A 17,264-nucleotide genomic window follows, 5' to 3' on the forward strand; every position below is an offset into this window, starting at 1 on the left:
CTGAGCCGGGTGTGGTGGCTCACACCTGTAATCCCAGCACTCGGGAGGCTGAGGCAGGAGGATTGTTGTGAGTTCAAGACCATCCTGGGCTACAAAGTGAGCTTAAATCCAGCCCAGACTGCATAGGGAGACCCTGTCTCAAAAAGACAAAAAATAAAATAAAATAATAACCAAAACAGTTTCTGCCTTCACAGACAGACTCTGCAGTTAGGGCAACTGAAAAGAGAACGGAGAGAAAAGCTGGACTTGAGGGAGGCGTCAGATAACACAAATACCATAAAAGTTTACCAAAAAGAGTTAATACTAAAAGACCCAAAAATCTAAAGACCGAAAAAGCCAGTTCCCCTCACCCACCCGACAGAATGTGAGGAAGAAAGAGCCCCTAAGGACTGTTTGTTGTTTTTTTTGTTTTTTTTTCTACTATTTTCTTTCTTTCTTTTTTTCTTTCTTTCTTTTTTGTATGGATGATCAAACTCACAAGCTCACACTTGCTAGGCAATTGCTTGTGCCACTGAGTGAGCCCCAGCCCCTAGGACTCTTATTTAATATATAAGACACACACACACACACACACACACACACACACACACACATACACACATACACACGCACACACGCACACACATCCCTACACCTATACATATGTATGTTCTCGGTGTTAAATATAAGTATTACAGCAGATACACACATGTACACACATCCCCTTTGCTTAATCAGTAAATAAGCTGCCTTCCTAATAGGCTCTCCCCTTTCACTTATTTATTACAAACAAACAAAAAAATGGCCAGACATGCCTGAGGTCAAAAACAGTAAAAAAAAAAAAAAAAAATCAAATATCGACCAGTGCCCACTTGGAGAATGAGAAACCCAGAAGTCTCCAGTAAAAAGAGCCAGGGCTAAGAGTTTACGGGCTGGAGATACAGATCAGTGGCACAGCATCCTCCCGGCAAGCACAAATTCCAATTTCAGTTCCTGGTACAAAAAAAAAGTTTATGGGCTAGCTGGGCGTGGCGGTGCACACCTATAATCCCAGCAGCTGGTCCGGGTCGGAGGCCTGCCACAAATTCAAGGCCAGCCTGACCTACACAGGGAGACCTAGTCTCAAAAAAAAAAAAAAAAAAATTTAATTAAATTTTAAAAAATTAAAACACGAACAAAAACTCTTGGGTTTTCAGCTCTGATGGTCCCTACCACCTCTCTCCTCCTCCTTTTCCATCTTTTCTGCCCAGTAAACCGCATTTTCTTATCCTGCCTTTTGTTACACTAAATTTGGTGCAGGGTTTAAGATCGCTAAGAGCTGTGTTTTCAGCAAAAACAGTGACATGGTAAGGTGAGCTGTCTGCCCCTAGGACAATGGTTTGTTTACAGTTTGAGTGTTGTACCTAGGGCCGGAGCACACCAGGCAAGCGCTGGCTCGGAGCTGTGTCACCAGCCTTGCATGCTTTTGGTTGTTTGTTCTGTTTTGTCTTCTTTGGCTTCTAGTGTGGGGACTGAACTCAGGGTTTTGGCATTGAGCTCTACCTTCAACCCCTTTATTTTTTGCCGTGAGACAGGGTCTCACTAAGTCCCTAAGTTGCCCCGGCTGGGCTTGTATTTGTCACCTGGGTTTTAAACATGTAACTTATAAGCCATTAAAAATTCTTGCTTTTAGCTGGGTGTGATGCCGCACACCTGCAATCCCAGCACTCAGTAAAGCTGATGCAGGAGGATTTCAAGTTAGAAGCCAGTGTGGTAATTTAGTGAGACCCTGTCTCAAAAAATAAAAAGAGGGGGCTGGGGATTTAGCTCAACGGAATAAGCACCTGCCTTGCAAGTGTGTGGTCGTGAGTTCAAACCCTGGTACCGATAAAAAAGAAAAAGACAAAAAAAAAAAAAAGAGGTGGGGAGGTGGGACGCAGCTTGCTATGAAGGCCCTAGATTCGATCTCAGTACTGTAAAACAAAACAAAGCACTCTCTTAAAGTATACGGTTCAGTGGTTTTCAGAATATTTTCTTCTGTCTACTTTCAGAACAGTTTGTTTACTCAAAAAAATAAATCTCACAACCAGTACCAGCCAGTTCTAATCCCATGAACTCACTAATCTCCTTTTTATTTGTAAGGATTTGCCTATTCTGGACATTTCATGTAAGTGGGCCATAGGAGATGTGTCATTTTGCATCTGGCTTTTTTTATCTAACATATTTTAATACCTAGCATGGTTAATCCAGGTTGTGGTCTATGTCAGTACTTTATTTCTTTTTCTGACTAAATAATATTCAACTTCAATTTCAGGCTGGGGCTTTAGCTCAGTGACACAAGCACCTGTCTGGCAAGCTCAAGGTCGTGACTTCAGTACCCGGCACCAAAATAGTAATATTCTTTTCTTTTTTTTTTTTTTTTTGTCTTTTTCCTTTTTGTCGGTACCAGGGATTAAACTCACAACTGCCTGCTTGCAAGGCAGGCGCTTATGCCGCTGAGCTAAATCCCCAGCCCCTTATAATAGTAATATTCAATTTCATGGCTCTGTTTTTGTTGTTGCCACCTAAGTGGATTCCTGCAGCAAGGAATTTGAGAACGTCCTCCTCCTTCACTTGCAGGACATCAAGGGCTCCGGACATTATGAAAGTTCCCTGTTAAGTTACATGGGAATCAAGAACAACGCTGTACGGACTCCTGTCTGGGCTGCACAGAAAGTGACTATACTATATTGTGTTTGTCCATTATTCTGTTAATGGATTTGCTTGGATTACTTCATTTTTGTCCATTATAAATAATGCTGCTGTGAACGTTGGAGAATACATTTTTGCACATACACACATTTGTCGAGGATAAAACCTAGGGTCTTCGCACTAACCTATATCCTAACCCAATTCTTCTTTTGTCTTGTTTTTTAATTTTGAGACAGAATCTTGTTAAATTGTTCAGGTTGGTCTCAACGGTATGATCCTCCTGTCTCAGCTTCCAGAGATTCTAGGGGTACAGCCATGATGTGGTTTGTGCTGACATTTATTTTCAATTGTCTTGAGTAGGTACCTACTAATAGTGTATGCTGAGTCATATGTTAACTTTAGGTTTAATTTTTGAGGAACTGAAAAACTGTTTTCCAGAAAAGTGGCTGGACTATTTTACATTCTCATCAGCAATTTATGAGGTTTCTAGTTTCTCCATATTCTTTTTTTTTTTTTGATACCAGGGATCGAACTCATGACCTTGTGACTGCTAGGCAGGCGCTTATGCCACTGGGCCAAATCTCCAGCCCCTAATTTCTCCATATTCTTTTCTGTAATTTTTAATCTTTTTTTTTTATCTTTTTATCGGTACCAGGGATCCAACCCACGACCGCCTGCTTGCAAGGCAGGTGCTTATGCCGCTGAGCTAAATCCCCAGCCCAAATTTCTCCATATTCTTGTCAAAGTATTATTACTATAGTGAATGTGAGTAGCACTATTATTATAGATTCTGGATAGTTATCACGGGTGTATTGATTTTCCTAATGGTTGGTGATGTTACACTATTTTTATAAAGGACTTACCTGCCACTTGTGCATCTTTTCTTTTTCTTTTCTCTTTTTGTATCAGGAAATGAACTTGTGACTCCGCACTTGCCAGGCAGGCGCTTATGCCGCTGAGCTAAATCCCCAGCCCCATTGTGTATCTTTTTCGATAAAAGCTTATTCAGATCTATTGTCCATTTTTAGATCGAGCTGTCTTTTTTATTGTTAGTTTGTGAGAATTCTTTATATAGTCTGAATCCTAATCTCTAAATATTCACTCATTATCTTGTTTTATTACTTACATCACCGCTGTTTGCGAGAGTGCTTTTTGTAAACTGAGATAACGAGTAAAAAAAAAAAACAATTTAGGGGACGACGAACAGTGAAAAGACAGAGGCTGAGGTTCCCATCAGTGGCAGGCGCCGGTACATCGCCAGTCCGCCCGGCACCGCATCCCCGACCCCTGCTTTCCCACCCGCCAGCCCCGCCCCCGCCCTTTGACCCGCGCTGCTTCCGGTTGGAGACGTGGCTCTGGGCCGCCATCTTGGGAAGAGGCGAAGCTACAGCGGCTCCTGTCACGGGGGAAGCAGGTCCAAGGCGGCCGCTGCTCCCCCTCCCCGGACCCCAGCCCTAGCCCCAGTGGAGCGGGAGCGCCCCACTGCCGCACTCGCCATGGTAAGACCCGCGCCAGGCCCCGGACTCCCGGGCCCGGGCCCCGCTGGCTCCTCTGCCCGCGGCCGGCCTGGTGCTGGTGCTGGCGCTGGCGCCGAGCAGCCCCGCCCCGAGGGTCTGCAGCCGGCGCCTCGCCGGGTCTCGGGGCTCCTTCTTTCATCCTCGCCCTGGGCCGGGCTCCCGGGAGATCCGCGGGGCCTGGCCCGGGCCCCTCTCGTCGTGTCCACCCGCACCCCATCCACAACCAGCCGGACCCGGGCACGGACCGGTTTCTCTGCGACGGACCCGCCGTGGGTGTCGCGGGGCCCTCGGCTCTGATGGCCGGCGCGTTCCCTGGCGCTCCGGGTCCGCAGGGCTCCGGGTCCGCAGGGCTCCGGGTCCGCTCCGGGCCTCGGGAGACCCTCGTCCTTCTGTTACCGGCTTGTGTATTCGGAAAGGGAAATGGAGGCACTGGAAGGAGGGGGTGATTGCTAACACTCATTCATTGGCCCCGACCGAGTGTCCCCGTAGAGCTGTTTGCGCGACGGGGTAGACACGGTGTGTGCAGAGAAAATCGTGAGCGAGTTGCAGAGAGCACAGGTTTCCGTCTTCCAGGAACTAACTTTCAGGGTGCAGTAGAGTGTGTATGTGGCATATGGTAATCGGGTGTCTCGGGAGGAGGAGGAGGAGGAAGGGGTGTGTTACACTAGGGTTAACTTGCCTTCAGTGTATGATCTTCTTGTACTTCTCCGTTATAAAGATAGCCAAAATTAATGTGCATAAGGATAAGGGAAACCAGAACTGCTCCCGCTAAATCTTGCTATAATTATCACTGTGATTTGTGGATAGTCATAAAGTAGAAGAAAATTTCAGTGGAGCTAGTCATTTTTTTAGTGCATCTTGGATGCCTCAAATCTTTTGAGAAATTTTCTTCCTTTTTTCTTTTTTTTCTTAGTAGCTACTTAGATTTAAAGCGTCTGCCAGTATAACTAAGAAGTGGCAGAATTAGTGTTAATACGGTTCTGGTTTTTTTTTTTTTTTTAATTTTATTTAAAGAAAGACTAAACAAAACGGGTAGAAATAATACATTTTTTTTTTTTTTTGTCTTTTTCGTTTTTATCGGTACCAGGGATCGAACTCACGACTGCCTGCTTTCAAGGCAGGCGCTTATGCCGCTGAGCTAAATCCCCAGCCCCATAATACATATTTTCAAAGAAAAAATAAACAGTAAGAAATCAGTAGTTGATTACATATTGTGCTCTTACAAATAGTTGTTCAAGATACAAAAGTGAAACATACAAAGTGGGGATTCAAACAGCGGCTGCAAACGGTTCTGTTCAACTATCCAACAAAAACTTAGTAATATGGTTATCAATCCTATACACTTAGACATACATGCAGTTGCGTTCTGGTTTTTTGTGTATTTTGTTTTGTTTTTGGTACTGGGGATCGAACTCATGACCTTGCACTTAACCAGGCAAGCCCTTGAGCCAGAACTAAATCCCCAGACCGCGTTGCCCATTCTGCTTGACAACCCTTGGGAAATTCTCGCTTGGGCTCTAAAGGCTTCCCGTGTATGAACTACACCGAGCCAGTTCTTTTGCACAGAGTTCCTTCCGAGGTCTCTCCCCCTTTTAAAAAACGTTTAAAATTTTGATAACATCTAAATTGCCTGGGCTGTGCCTCAATTTGTGATCGTCCTGTTTCAATATCCTAGAGTGCTAGGATTACAGGTGTGCACCACTATACTGGGCTTCTTTGGTTTCACTGATGTGGATGCAAAATGTTCCAAACTGCTACATCTTAGTAAATATATAAATGAACAGATGCAGAAACAAATGGTTTATGATCACTTAATTGTAAAATTGTTATGTCTTGTTTTTTGAGACAGAGTCTTGCTATTGTAGTCTGGGCTGGTCTTGAACTCACTGCATAGCCGTGCTGGCCTTCCACTCATAGTCCTTCTGCATTAGCCTTCTGAGTGCTCAAATCACTTGCCCTGCTAGAAAGGCATCTTTCTTTTTTTTTTTTTTTTTTTTTTTGAGACAGGGTCTCGCTAGCAGCTCAGGCTGGCCTTGAGCTCACTTTGTAGCCCGAGCTGGTCTCGAACTCGAAACAATCCTCCTGCCACAGCTTCCCAAGTGCTGGGATTACAGGCGTGAGCCACCACACCCTACGAAAGGCATCTTTCAATTTTACCTTTTTTCTAATTTTCTGCAAAACAATGAAAAAGAACATGTTATTTTCTTAACACTTGTCAGATACCATTAATGTCAGCTGTTTTTATTACTGAACTCATTATAAACTTGATATTAAAGTCTGACCATAGTAACCATCTGTAAAATTTTTACGTACCTAGGTTTTCTTTATTTTTTGGTATCAGGGATTGAACTTACAACCTTGCAACTTGCCCAGCAGGTACTTGTGCTGCTGAGCTAAACGCCTGGCCTTTACCTAGGTTTTCTTATTTACTGGGAATAAATAGTGAATAAATGTGTTGTGGTAGTCACATGAAATATAAATGATCACAGTAAGTTCAGTTCTCCAAAGTCATTAGTTATTAGAAAATTAGATTTGAGGGGTTTTGTATGTATGTATATGTATTTTTGTAGTGCTAGGGCCTAAATCAGGGACACTGTTAACACTGAGTTATATCCCCAATCTTTTTTATTTTTAATTTCTAGACAGGGCTGAGTTGTCCAGGCAAGCCTAGAACTGGTGATCCACTTGCCTCAGCCTCCTGAGTAGTTGTGGTTATAAAACCCAGTCAGACTAAGGTTTGTGTGTCTCGTCTACAACTAATGGAGGAGAAACTCAGATCCTACATGGTGATTATAGGTCCCATTAGGGGTTATTGTTGCTTATTTTTTTTACTCTTTTATACACAATACAGCAGCTGCACAGCTATTACATTCTTTTTTTGGTTTTGGTACGGGAATTGAACTCCGGATCTCGCACTTGCCAAGCAGGTGCTTATGCCACTGAGCTGTATCTGTGGCACAGCTATTATGTTTTTGTGTATGTTTTTGTTATATATGCAAGAATGAAAATGATTTTTTACTAATTTACCGTATACTTATGTCTTTATATAGGAAACTCACTGCAGTAACCACTAATGATTTCTTTTTTGGTTTTGTTTTCTTTTAGTAGTTTAGGTTTTGTTTTAGAACAGAAAAGTAATGGACTTACAATTCTGAGTAAATTAATTTCTAAGTGTCAGCTTTTTTTTTTTTTTTTTTTTGGTATTGGGAATCGAACTCATGACCTCAAGCTTGCCAGGCAGAGGTGTATGCCGCTGACCTAAATCCCTGGCCCTAAGCGTCAGCTTTTGTATGTGGCCTAAATTTTATAGTAATCTTCCCTCTGATTTTATGTAGAATTAGTTCAAGTAAATAGGAAAGACAAAATAGTACTTGGTGACAGTTGTAAGATGTAGTTTTAGGGGCTGGGGATTTAGCTCAGCGGCATAAGCACGTGCCTTGCAAGTAGGCTATCGTGAGTTCGATCCCCAGTACCAATAAAAAAGATTTAAAAAAAAAAAAGATGTAGTTTTAATATGACTGTGAAACATATATATACATATATATATATAAAATATGTGTATGTGTCTATAAAACAGTACAGTGAATTATAAAGGAGAAAGTGACTGTAGTTCTAGAGTCCTGAAGCATTGAGGTTTAAGAAAGACTGATTTTTTTTTTTTTTTTTTTAGAGAATTGTACGTGTATGTTACATTGCCACCTGTTATTTTTGTACCACCATTGCTTAATTTCTTTTGGTTAAGCACTATACCTTTTAGCAGCTTCATCTTAATATAAAATATGGTTCTCAAGTAATTACTAGTGGAACAATCAATATAAAGTGAAAGTATTGAGTATTACTATGATTTTTTTTTCTTTTTTGAGACAGTGTCTCCTGTTTGGTTCAGGCTGGCTTTGGGCTTACTTTGTAGCCTAGGCTGGTCTCGAACTTGGAACAATTTGCCTCCCTCCGCCTCCCAAGTGCTGGGATTACAAGGAGTGTGCCACCAAGCCTAGCTACTGTGACATTTTCAAATGCTTAGAATTGTTTTTGTTTTTTTTTTTTTTCCTTTTTGCAATTCTGAATCTGGGATCTGTGGACTCAGGTCCTTTTTATTTATTTATAAATAAAGGTCCTCAGTCCTTTTTGTTTATTTATTTTTTAAATTTAGAGATAGAGTCTTGCTGAATTGCCCGGATTGGGCTCAAAGAAAGAAAAAAAAAAGAAATTTAATTCTTTAGGTTTTTTTCACTTGAGGTACTGTCCACTGTATGTACTAAGTCTGTACAAATGATGATGTACTCAAACCATGTATGCATTAAGTTATTTGACAGCTCAACGTAATGAGAGAAGTTTTTGGGTTTTTTTGAGACAGGGTCTCACAACAAACTTACGAATGTGTCAGTAGGGACAATAAAGCACAAACAAAAACCTGGAGTGGAAGCATACACTGTAGACCTAAGAAAGTACTCAGAAGGCTAAAGTTGCCCACAGCTGAATTCAAGCCTGCCCACATAGTGAATTCAAGCCTCCGCAAACCTACCTCCAAAATTTTCCTGTTTCAATTTTCTTTAATAAAGAAACATGATTCCTATAAAGTTGTTTTTTGCTTTTTGGAGACAGGGTCTGGCTTTGTAGCGCAAGCTGGCTTAGATCTCCCAAAGAGGGGATAGGGATTTAGCTTAGCAGCATAGGTGCTGACCCGGCAAGCACAAGGTCATGAGTTTGAGCCCCGGGAACCCCCCCAAAAAAGAATCCCGGAGATCCTCCTGCCTCAGCCTTCCAAGCACTAGGTTATAGGCATGCACCAAAAGCTTGGACTACAAACAATTTTTTACAGATAAGAAAAAAGATATGTTAAACCCTAAAAGAAAAACTTTCAAGAGCCCTTGATAGTCTGACAGAAAAACTGATGGCCCAAAAGTTAGATGATTTCTCTAGGACTGTTTAAAAAACCCACTAGGGTTTTGGGTTTTTTTTTTTTTTTTTTTTTGAGACAGGGTCTCACTATGTTGTTCAGCTTGGCCTTGAACCCACTAGGTAGCCCAAGCTGGCCTTGAATCTGTGGCAGTCCCACCTCAGCCTCCTGAGCACTGAGATTACAGCATGTACCACCTTGCCTGGCTAGTCTGTTTCATTTTAATTCCCATAGAACATGTAGTGAGTATGTAATAGGGGTTCAATAATGTCTTCATTTGGGGCTGGGGATTTAGCTCAGCGGCATAAGCACCTGCCTTGCAAGCAGGCAGTCGTGAGTTCGATCCCTGGTACCGATAAAAAGGAAAAAGACAAAAAAAAATAAAAAAAAAAAATAATGTCTTCATTTAATTCTTACAGTAACATTGCTAAAGTAGAGATTTCCATGCTTATAATCAGCCTTAGAACTTGCGTAATCCATAAGCAAAACGAATAAATTGCTCATCCACAGCATAATCTTTCTGTTCAGGGCTGGGGATTTAGCTCAGCGGCTTAAGTACCTGCCTTGGAAGCAAGCAGTCGTGGGTTCGATCCCTGGTACCGATAAAAAGGAAAAAGACAAAAAAAAAAAAAAAATCTTTCTGTTCTTTATTTCCCGTTCATGTTGCCTTTGTTTTTAACCTAAATTTTGTCTATATGATATGAAGTGTTTGTAATTGCAACTGGAACCCTCAGATACCCTTGAGCTTGTAAGCATTGTTTCTGATAGGCTTATTATTAGATAAGTTATGTTAAATATTGTGTACTTTTGCAGGTGCAGAATTGTAGTTTTGTTGTACATACATATTTGATGTAATTTTTTTTTTCCTTTTGGTCTTTTTGAGGCAGGATCTCCCTGTGCAGTTCAGGGTGGCGTTGAACTTACTTTGTAGCCCAGGTTGGCCTCAAACTCACACATTGTTACTTCTGCCTCAGCCTCCGGATTGCAGAAATTATAGGCATGTGCCACCATGCCTGGTTTCATTTGATGTATCTTTACTTATGTCTTTAGAACTTTACTTACTGAGTTTTTTTGAGATAGTGTCTCTTGTAGCTCAGGCTAACTTTGAACTCACTATATAGTGCGGTCTGGCCTTAAACTCAGTAAGATCCTCCTGAGTGCTGAGATTGCAGACATATAACACCACACACCCAGTTTTTAAAACTCTGTAAGAAGAAAAGAGGCTGGGGATTTAGCTCAGTGGCATAAGCGCCTGTCAGGCAAGCACAAGGTCGTGAGTTTGACCCCTGGTACCAAAGAAACAAACAAGCAAAAAATCAGTTCAGTTGGCTGGGGACTTAGCTCAGTGGCATAGGCGCCTGCCTTGCAAGTGCGTGGTCAGGAGTTAAATCCCTGTTATCAATTTAAAAAAAAGAAAAAGAAAAGAAAATCAAGAAGAAAAGAACTTTGTAAGATTTCCCCACATTTGTCATGGAGAGTTTGTATGTATATATATATATTACATCTTTTTTTGTCTTTTTTTTTTTTTTTTTACCGGTACCGGGGATTGAACTCATGACCACATGCTTGTAAGGCAGGCAATTTACGCTGCTGAACTAAGTCCCCAGCCCCTTATATATTATATCTTAATCCTTTTTTACTTCTTTTTTGCCTCCCCTCACCCAAACTTTATACATTTCTAACATGGGAGACCACAGTTTCCCAGGATTGTGGTCTTCAGTCTTTTAGGGTGTAGGAAGCTATATACCCATCTGTTCTATATCTGTCTACCAATCTACCTGTCTTATTGGCAGTACGAGGTCTGACCCAGGCCCTTCATATTGAGTTACATCTCCAGCCCTGTTTATTTTTTGAAACAAGATCTCACTAAGTCACTGGGTTGCTTAGCCTGGGCTCAAACTTGAGATCTTCCTGCCTCAGCCTCCCAGACTGCTGAGATTATCAACATGGGTCAGTCATCATGCCTGGCTAGGGTATTACATTTATAATATACACCCATTTAATAATATTTCTTACTGCCATAGAGTGATTCTCTATAGGCCATATGAAAATTACTATTCTAGAGGACCTGTGAATTCTCTGAAGTTATGTGTAAAATTTTTTAGGAAGAGTATCAATATCTATTGTTTGAATATTAATGGCAAACCTATAAAAATAAAAGTCCAGTCAGGCATTGTGGCTTACACCTATAATCCCAGGATTAGGGAGACTGAGGCAGAAGGATTGCCATGAGTTCGAGGCCAGTTTAGACTACATAGTAAGATTAAGGTTAGCCTAAACTGCATAGTAAGACCCTATATAAAAAGAAAAAAGCAAAGCAAACCAAAAAGAAGAAACTGTAAAAGTCCATTGTTTTGAAGTGGTATAAATTATTTCAGTGGATGCATGGTAATTATTTTATAGTGCTCTGAATTAACAGTTTCATTGTCATTTGGCCTTCATAATGGTTTATGAGATGATCAGGTGGCACTCCATGTTGTAAGAAAAACAGGCCAAGAGAGGTTAAGTAACCTAAAGTCAGACAGGAAGTATTTAGAAGAACAAAAACTAGAGTATAGATTTTCTGACTTCCCTCTTTTTTTAATTATATGTCAGCGTGGGTCTTTGCAACTTTAGGACATGGGTTTTTTTTGGATTTTGGTGGGGTTTTTTTTGGTACCAGGGATCGAACTCATAACCTCACGCTTGCCAGGCAGGTACTTATGCCACTGAACTAATCCCTGGCCCCCTAGGACACAGTTTTTAATTCAGTTAGTCTTTGGGAAAGAAGCAACCAGTGTAAAATAATCTCAAGTATAAGGCGATTTCTTATTTTCTTTATCAGAACTTGTTTTGAGACCAAGTTCTGCTGTATAGCTCAGGCTGGCCTTGAACTCACTATGTTACCTGGGTTGGACTAAAAATGATCCTCCTGCCTCAGCCTCCCAAATTCTGGGATTATAGGTATGCGCCACTACATCACAGGAGAGTTGTGCATTTTTTTTTATTTGTTTGTGTTTTAGACAGGGTCCCTTTGAACTCACCATGTGTTTGCAACCTGCCCTCAAACTTATGGCAGTTCTCTTGCCTCAGCCTCCTCAGTGCTGGCATTACAAGTGTGCACTACCACGCCCACGTGAACAGTCTTTTTTTTTTTTTTTTTTTTTTTTTTTTTTTTTGTCTTTGAGACAGGGTCTCAGTATGCAGTTCAGGCTGACCTTGATCTCATTTTGTATGTAACCCAGCCAGGCTGGTCTCAAACTTGTTTAGAGAAACATGTTTAACTGATAATCCAGCATATAAAATAGTGAGTTGATTTTTTTTTTTTTTTTTTTTTGGCTTTTTCGTTTTTATTGGTACCAGGGATCGAACTCATGACTGCCTGCTTGCAAGGCAGGTGCTTATGCCGCTGAGCTAAATTCTCAGCCCAAGTTGATTCTTATGATTATCAATCAACAAGGTGACTTTTTATTAGTATATACAAAAATAACATACTTTGGTATTGAAGGAAATGTGCCTAACAATGTATTTACTTGTTTAACATAAATTGAGGGAATCCTTTAATATGAGAGACTGCAGAAGAATCAAGATCCATACAACTTTTTTTTCTTAAAGTGAGAAATCCCTATTTTGATTTTTTTTTTTTTTTTTTTTTTTTTTGTTACTGGAGATCAAACTCACGACCTAGAGCTTGTGAGGCAGATGCTTTTGCTGCTGAGCTAAATCTCTAGCCCTAGTAATACCTATTTTTAAAATACTTTTTTAAGCCAGGTGTGGTGGCGCATACCTGCAGTCATAGCACTGTGGGAGACTGAGTCAGGAACACTGCAACTTCAAGCCCAGCCCAGGCAGTTTGGCAACTTACTGAGACCTTGTCTCAAAATATAAAATGAAAAAAGGGGTTGGGGAAGTAGCTGAGAGTGAAGGCCCTGGCTTCAGTCCTTCAGTACCACAGAAATAAATTAATATTTTTAATTCATATATTATCATGATATATTTTTACTTCTAAAATTATCAGTAATTCCTTAATGTCACCAACCATTTGTTGTTCAGGTATGATTTATACATTGTGATTGGTTGATATGACTAAGAGTCTTTTTTTTTTTTTTTGAGACAGAGTCATACTGTGTAGGTCAGGCAGGTTTTTGACCTCACTGTGTAACCTAAATTGGCCTTGAATTTGCAGCAATCCTTCTGCTTCTCCAGCCCTAGGATTGCAGGCATGTGGCACCATGCTTGGTGATAATTAAGTGCCTTTTGATCTATGGGTTTGCCCTCCATTCCTTTAAATTACTACTTACATAATTTACATACCATAAAATTTGGCTATTTCAGTGTACAACTTTAGCCAGGTGTGGTGGTACAAATCTGTAATCCCAGCATTTGGTGGGCTAAGGCAGGAGTATCACTGTGAATTTGAGGCCAGCCTGGAATATGTAGTGAGACTCTGTCTCAAAAAAGAAGTGTCCCAGCACTTGGGAGACTGAGACAAGAGGGTTGCCTCCAGTTTGAGGCCAGCCTGGGCTACATACATAGTGAGTTCACGGCCATCTTGCACTCCGTAGGAAACCCTGTCTCCAAAATCAAAAAAAGAAAAAGAAAAAAAAAAAGTAACTGTACAACTAAGCAGTTTTAGTATATTCACAGACTTTTCTATCACCATTTTAATCTGTATTGCTACATTTGTGTACATAATGATTATATTCTTGTGGGGAGTTGGTACATGTATATAATACCTCTTAATTCTTTTTTCCATCCCCTTCCTCTCCCTTCCCTTCCCCTCCAGCTCTTGGTCTCCCCTTGTAGGAAATCTGTCTCCCTATTTGCTATCATCTCTTTTATTTTGTCTTTATATTTTGGGTTTCTTGTTTAAAAGAAACCATGTGATATTTAAGATTGTGTGTCGGGTTTATTTCATTTAACATTACGGATTCAAGAAGCCCCCATTTTTCTACAAATGACTCAAGTTTATCCATTTTTATGACAGAGTAATACTTCGTTGTGTGTAAGTGCCTCCTTTTCTTTATTCATTCATCTGTTGAGGAACTGTAGGCCACTCCCAAGATTTAGCTATTATAAATTATGCTGCTGTAAACATGGGTATATGTTTATCACTGTAATGTGGTATCTTTAGCTCTTTCAGGAAGATAGATGGAAGAGGAATAGAGGGCTGGATGGAGTGAAATTTCTCTTTTTAGTTTTTTGAGAACCCTACATGCTGATTTCCATAGTGGTTGCACTAATTTAAATCCCCACCAACAGTGTAAAAGGGTTCCTTTTCTTCCGTGGCCTATACGGCATTTGTTTTTGTTGATTTCTTGATGGTGGCCATTCTTTCTGGAGTAAAGTATTGTTGTTAATTGTGTCTTTATTTTTTGTTTGTTTGTTTTTGTATTTGTTTTTGAAACAGTCTAACTATGTAGTTCAGTCTGGCCTTGAACTCACTATTATGTAGGCTGGCCTTGAACTCATGATGATCCTCCTGTCTCAGGTGATCCTCCTGTCTCCCTAGCGCTGGAATTACCAGCGTGCCTGGCTTCAGCATTATCTTAATTTGTATTTCTCTAATAACCAGAGATATTGTACATTATTTTATGTATTTGTAGGCATTTTTAGTTCTTCTGTGAAGTGTCTAGTTATTTCAGTTGCCCATTTTTTGATTGGGTCTTTGCTATCACCATTTTCTAAGCTGGTAAAATTTGTATATACCCAAAAAGAAAATCCTTACCTGTTATCAGTCACTTCCTATTTCTTCTGTCCTCGGCCCTGGCAAACACTACTGTAATCTCATTCCTTCTTCATGGATTTTATTGACTTTCCTCTCCCTCCTCCAATGCTAGGGACCAAACCCTGAATCTAGCACTTACTGGGTAAGTACTCTACCATTGAGCTACATTTCCAGCCTTTTGATTCTGATTTCTTAGCATAATGGGTTTCGTTCATTTTGTTTTTGGTGTTTTTGTTTGTTGAGGGGGTTTCTGTTCTGAGTGATGATCTTGCTATGCAGGCCAGGCTGGCCTTAAACTCACTATGTAGTCCAGGCTGGCCTCAAATTTATAGTGATCCTTCTGCTTCAGCCTCCTTCACAGGCATGTGCCACCATATCCAGCTCATGTTCGTGTTTTTTGTGGCACAATTCTTTTCTAAGGAATAATTTTGGCGCAAAAAGCTACATTATATTTGGACATAGGTGGCATATGAATCTTGAGTGAACCATCACAGAGATCCTACTTGTCCGATGAGAGCTGAAGCAGCTACCCCATTAAAAAAAAAAATCAATTAACTTATTTTTGCCAGATATGTAGATGGTAGAAACATGAATCTCCTGTGATACAAATTAATGTGAAGACAAATTTCTTTGTTGTTTTTAAAGAGAGAGAGAGGCTCTTGTTATAGAGTTTATATCATCCTTAAACTTGCTATATGGCCCAGGCATGTCTCAGTCCCAGGATTACAGGCATGTGCCACCATCTATGGCTTTAACAGATCTTAAGTCCCTTGAGTTTTATCTTCTAAATAAAATTCAAGTCTGGTGATAATTTTAGATCAGCTTCTCCTGATTAAGGTCATTATTTGTATGCTAAACATTATAAGTGATTTTGTTCTTGTTTGAAGAAATCTTTAGCTCACACTGTTAATTAAAGTTAGAGGCATGAAATAAAGAATTTCTTTAGAGAAATTCGGGTCATGAGTTTTGCATTTGGATACTTTTTCTGGCATCCTTTTATATCCTCAGTATATCTTCTTGCTTCATATCTGGGTGGTGCTAAAAACTTTCAAATAGTAATGGTGAAAGATACATTTTTTAAAAGCAAAAAAAATGACTTAAAGTTTCTAAGACAGCTTGTTTGCCACTCTAAGGGTAAGCAGCTAGTAATTTTTAGGTTATCTGTTTCTCTGTCTAAAACAGTTTTTGATCTTTTTAAAGAGCAAATGTATAATACTTAAATTATATTTCTGATTTATGAGCACTTTTTGTTTTGTATTCTTTTTTTTTTTTTTTTTTTTTTTTTGAGTTGGAATCTTGCTATGTTACCTAGAATTCTTTCTGACCTGAATTCTTTCTGGGCTCAAGCAATTCTCTTGCCTCAGCCAGCTTCTCCTGAAAATACCAATTACTTTTTTTTTGAGACAGAGTCTCATTATGTAGTTTAGGCTGGCCTTGAACTTGCTGTGTAGCCCAAGCTGGCCTTAAGCTTACCGAGATCCTCCTGCCTCAGCCTCCCGAGTGCTGGGATTACAGATGTGCACCACCATGCCTGGCCTTCAGTTACCTATTCTTGAATGGTAAAGGCATTGCATTTCCCTGTAATTCATATAAAACTATATTAATTTTTTTTTGTCTTTTTCCTTTTTATCGGTACCAGGAATCGAACTCACAACTGCCTGCTTGCAAAGCAGGCGCTTATGTCGCTGAGCTAAATCCCCAGCCCCTATATTAATATTTATAAGAATATTTTTTCATATTGACTAACAGGTTTTTTTTCCTTTAAACTTCTCAGGTATAGGTGATAGGTTTTTGTGAAGTTGAGAGGTCCAATCGTAAGATTTTGATATTTCAGAGGTTATAACTTAGCCTTAAAACTTCCCAAATGTGGGGCTGGGGATTTAGCTCAGTGGCATAAGCGCCTGCCTTGCAAGCGGGTGGTCGTGAGTTCGATCCCTGGTACCGGTAAAAAAAAATAAAGCTTTCTAAATGTGTAGTCTTGGGGCTGGGGATTTAGCTCAGCAGCATAAGCGCCTGCCTTGCAAGCAGGCAGTCGTGAGTTTGATCCCTGGTACCGATAAAAGGAAAAAGACAACAACAACAAAAAAAGTGTAGTCTTTTATTTATTTATTTATTTGTACTTATGAATGCTTGAATTCCTTCACTGAAGAGATGTTAACACTCTTGTACTTAATTTTCTTTCCTTCAGTCAGCAACCCTTTATTATTTTTAAAATTAGGTAAAAAGGAAAGGTTAAGGACTTCATTTTTTTTAATTTTAATTTTAATTTTTTAAATTTTACAGAGAATAAAACCAAGCAAAATAAAACAGAAGAAAGCCAATCAAAACAAACCAGTGGAAGTGAGACAGGACTTCAAAACAATAGGAAATCAATAGTGGTTACCATAATGCCTCTTGTTGTCTTCAGAATAGCTGTTAATACCTTTAGACATAGTAAAAATCAAAACAGAAGGGCTGGGGATTTAGCTTAGCAGCATAAGTGCCACTATGACAA

General features: G+C 40.0%; 1 protein-coding gene across 1 annotated transcript in view; it reads left to right on the forward strand.

Annotated features, from left to right (window-relative positions):
- Positions 1–3,982: 3,982 nt before the first annotated feature.
- Arcn1 (archain 1) overlaps positions 3,983–17,264 on the forward strand; it is a 33,328-nt gene continuing 20,046 nt past the window's right edge. The window contains exon 1 of the mRNA XM_003472653.5: positions 3,983–4,148. Coding sequence (XP_003472701.2) covers positions 4,146–4,148 — 3 coding nt within the window. The 5' untranslated portion in view covers positions 3,983–4,145. The remainder of the gene's footprint in view (positions 4,149–17,264) is intronic.

This window comes from Cavia porcellus, unplaced genomic scaffold (assembly GCF_034190915.1).
Source record: "Cavia porcellus strain 051 isolate PalLab524CR breed Dunkin Hartley unplaced genomic scaffold, mCavPor4.1 scaffold_9, whole genome shotgun sequence".
Taxonomy (NCBI): domain Eukaryota; kingdom Metazoa; phylum Chordata; class Mammalia; order Rodentia; family Caviidae; genus Cavia; species Cavia porcellus.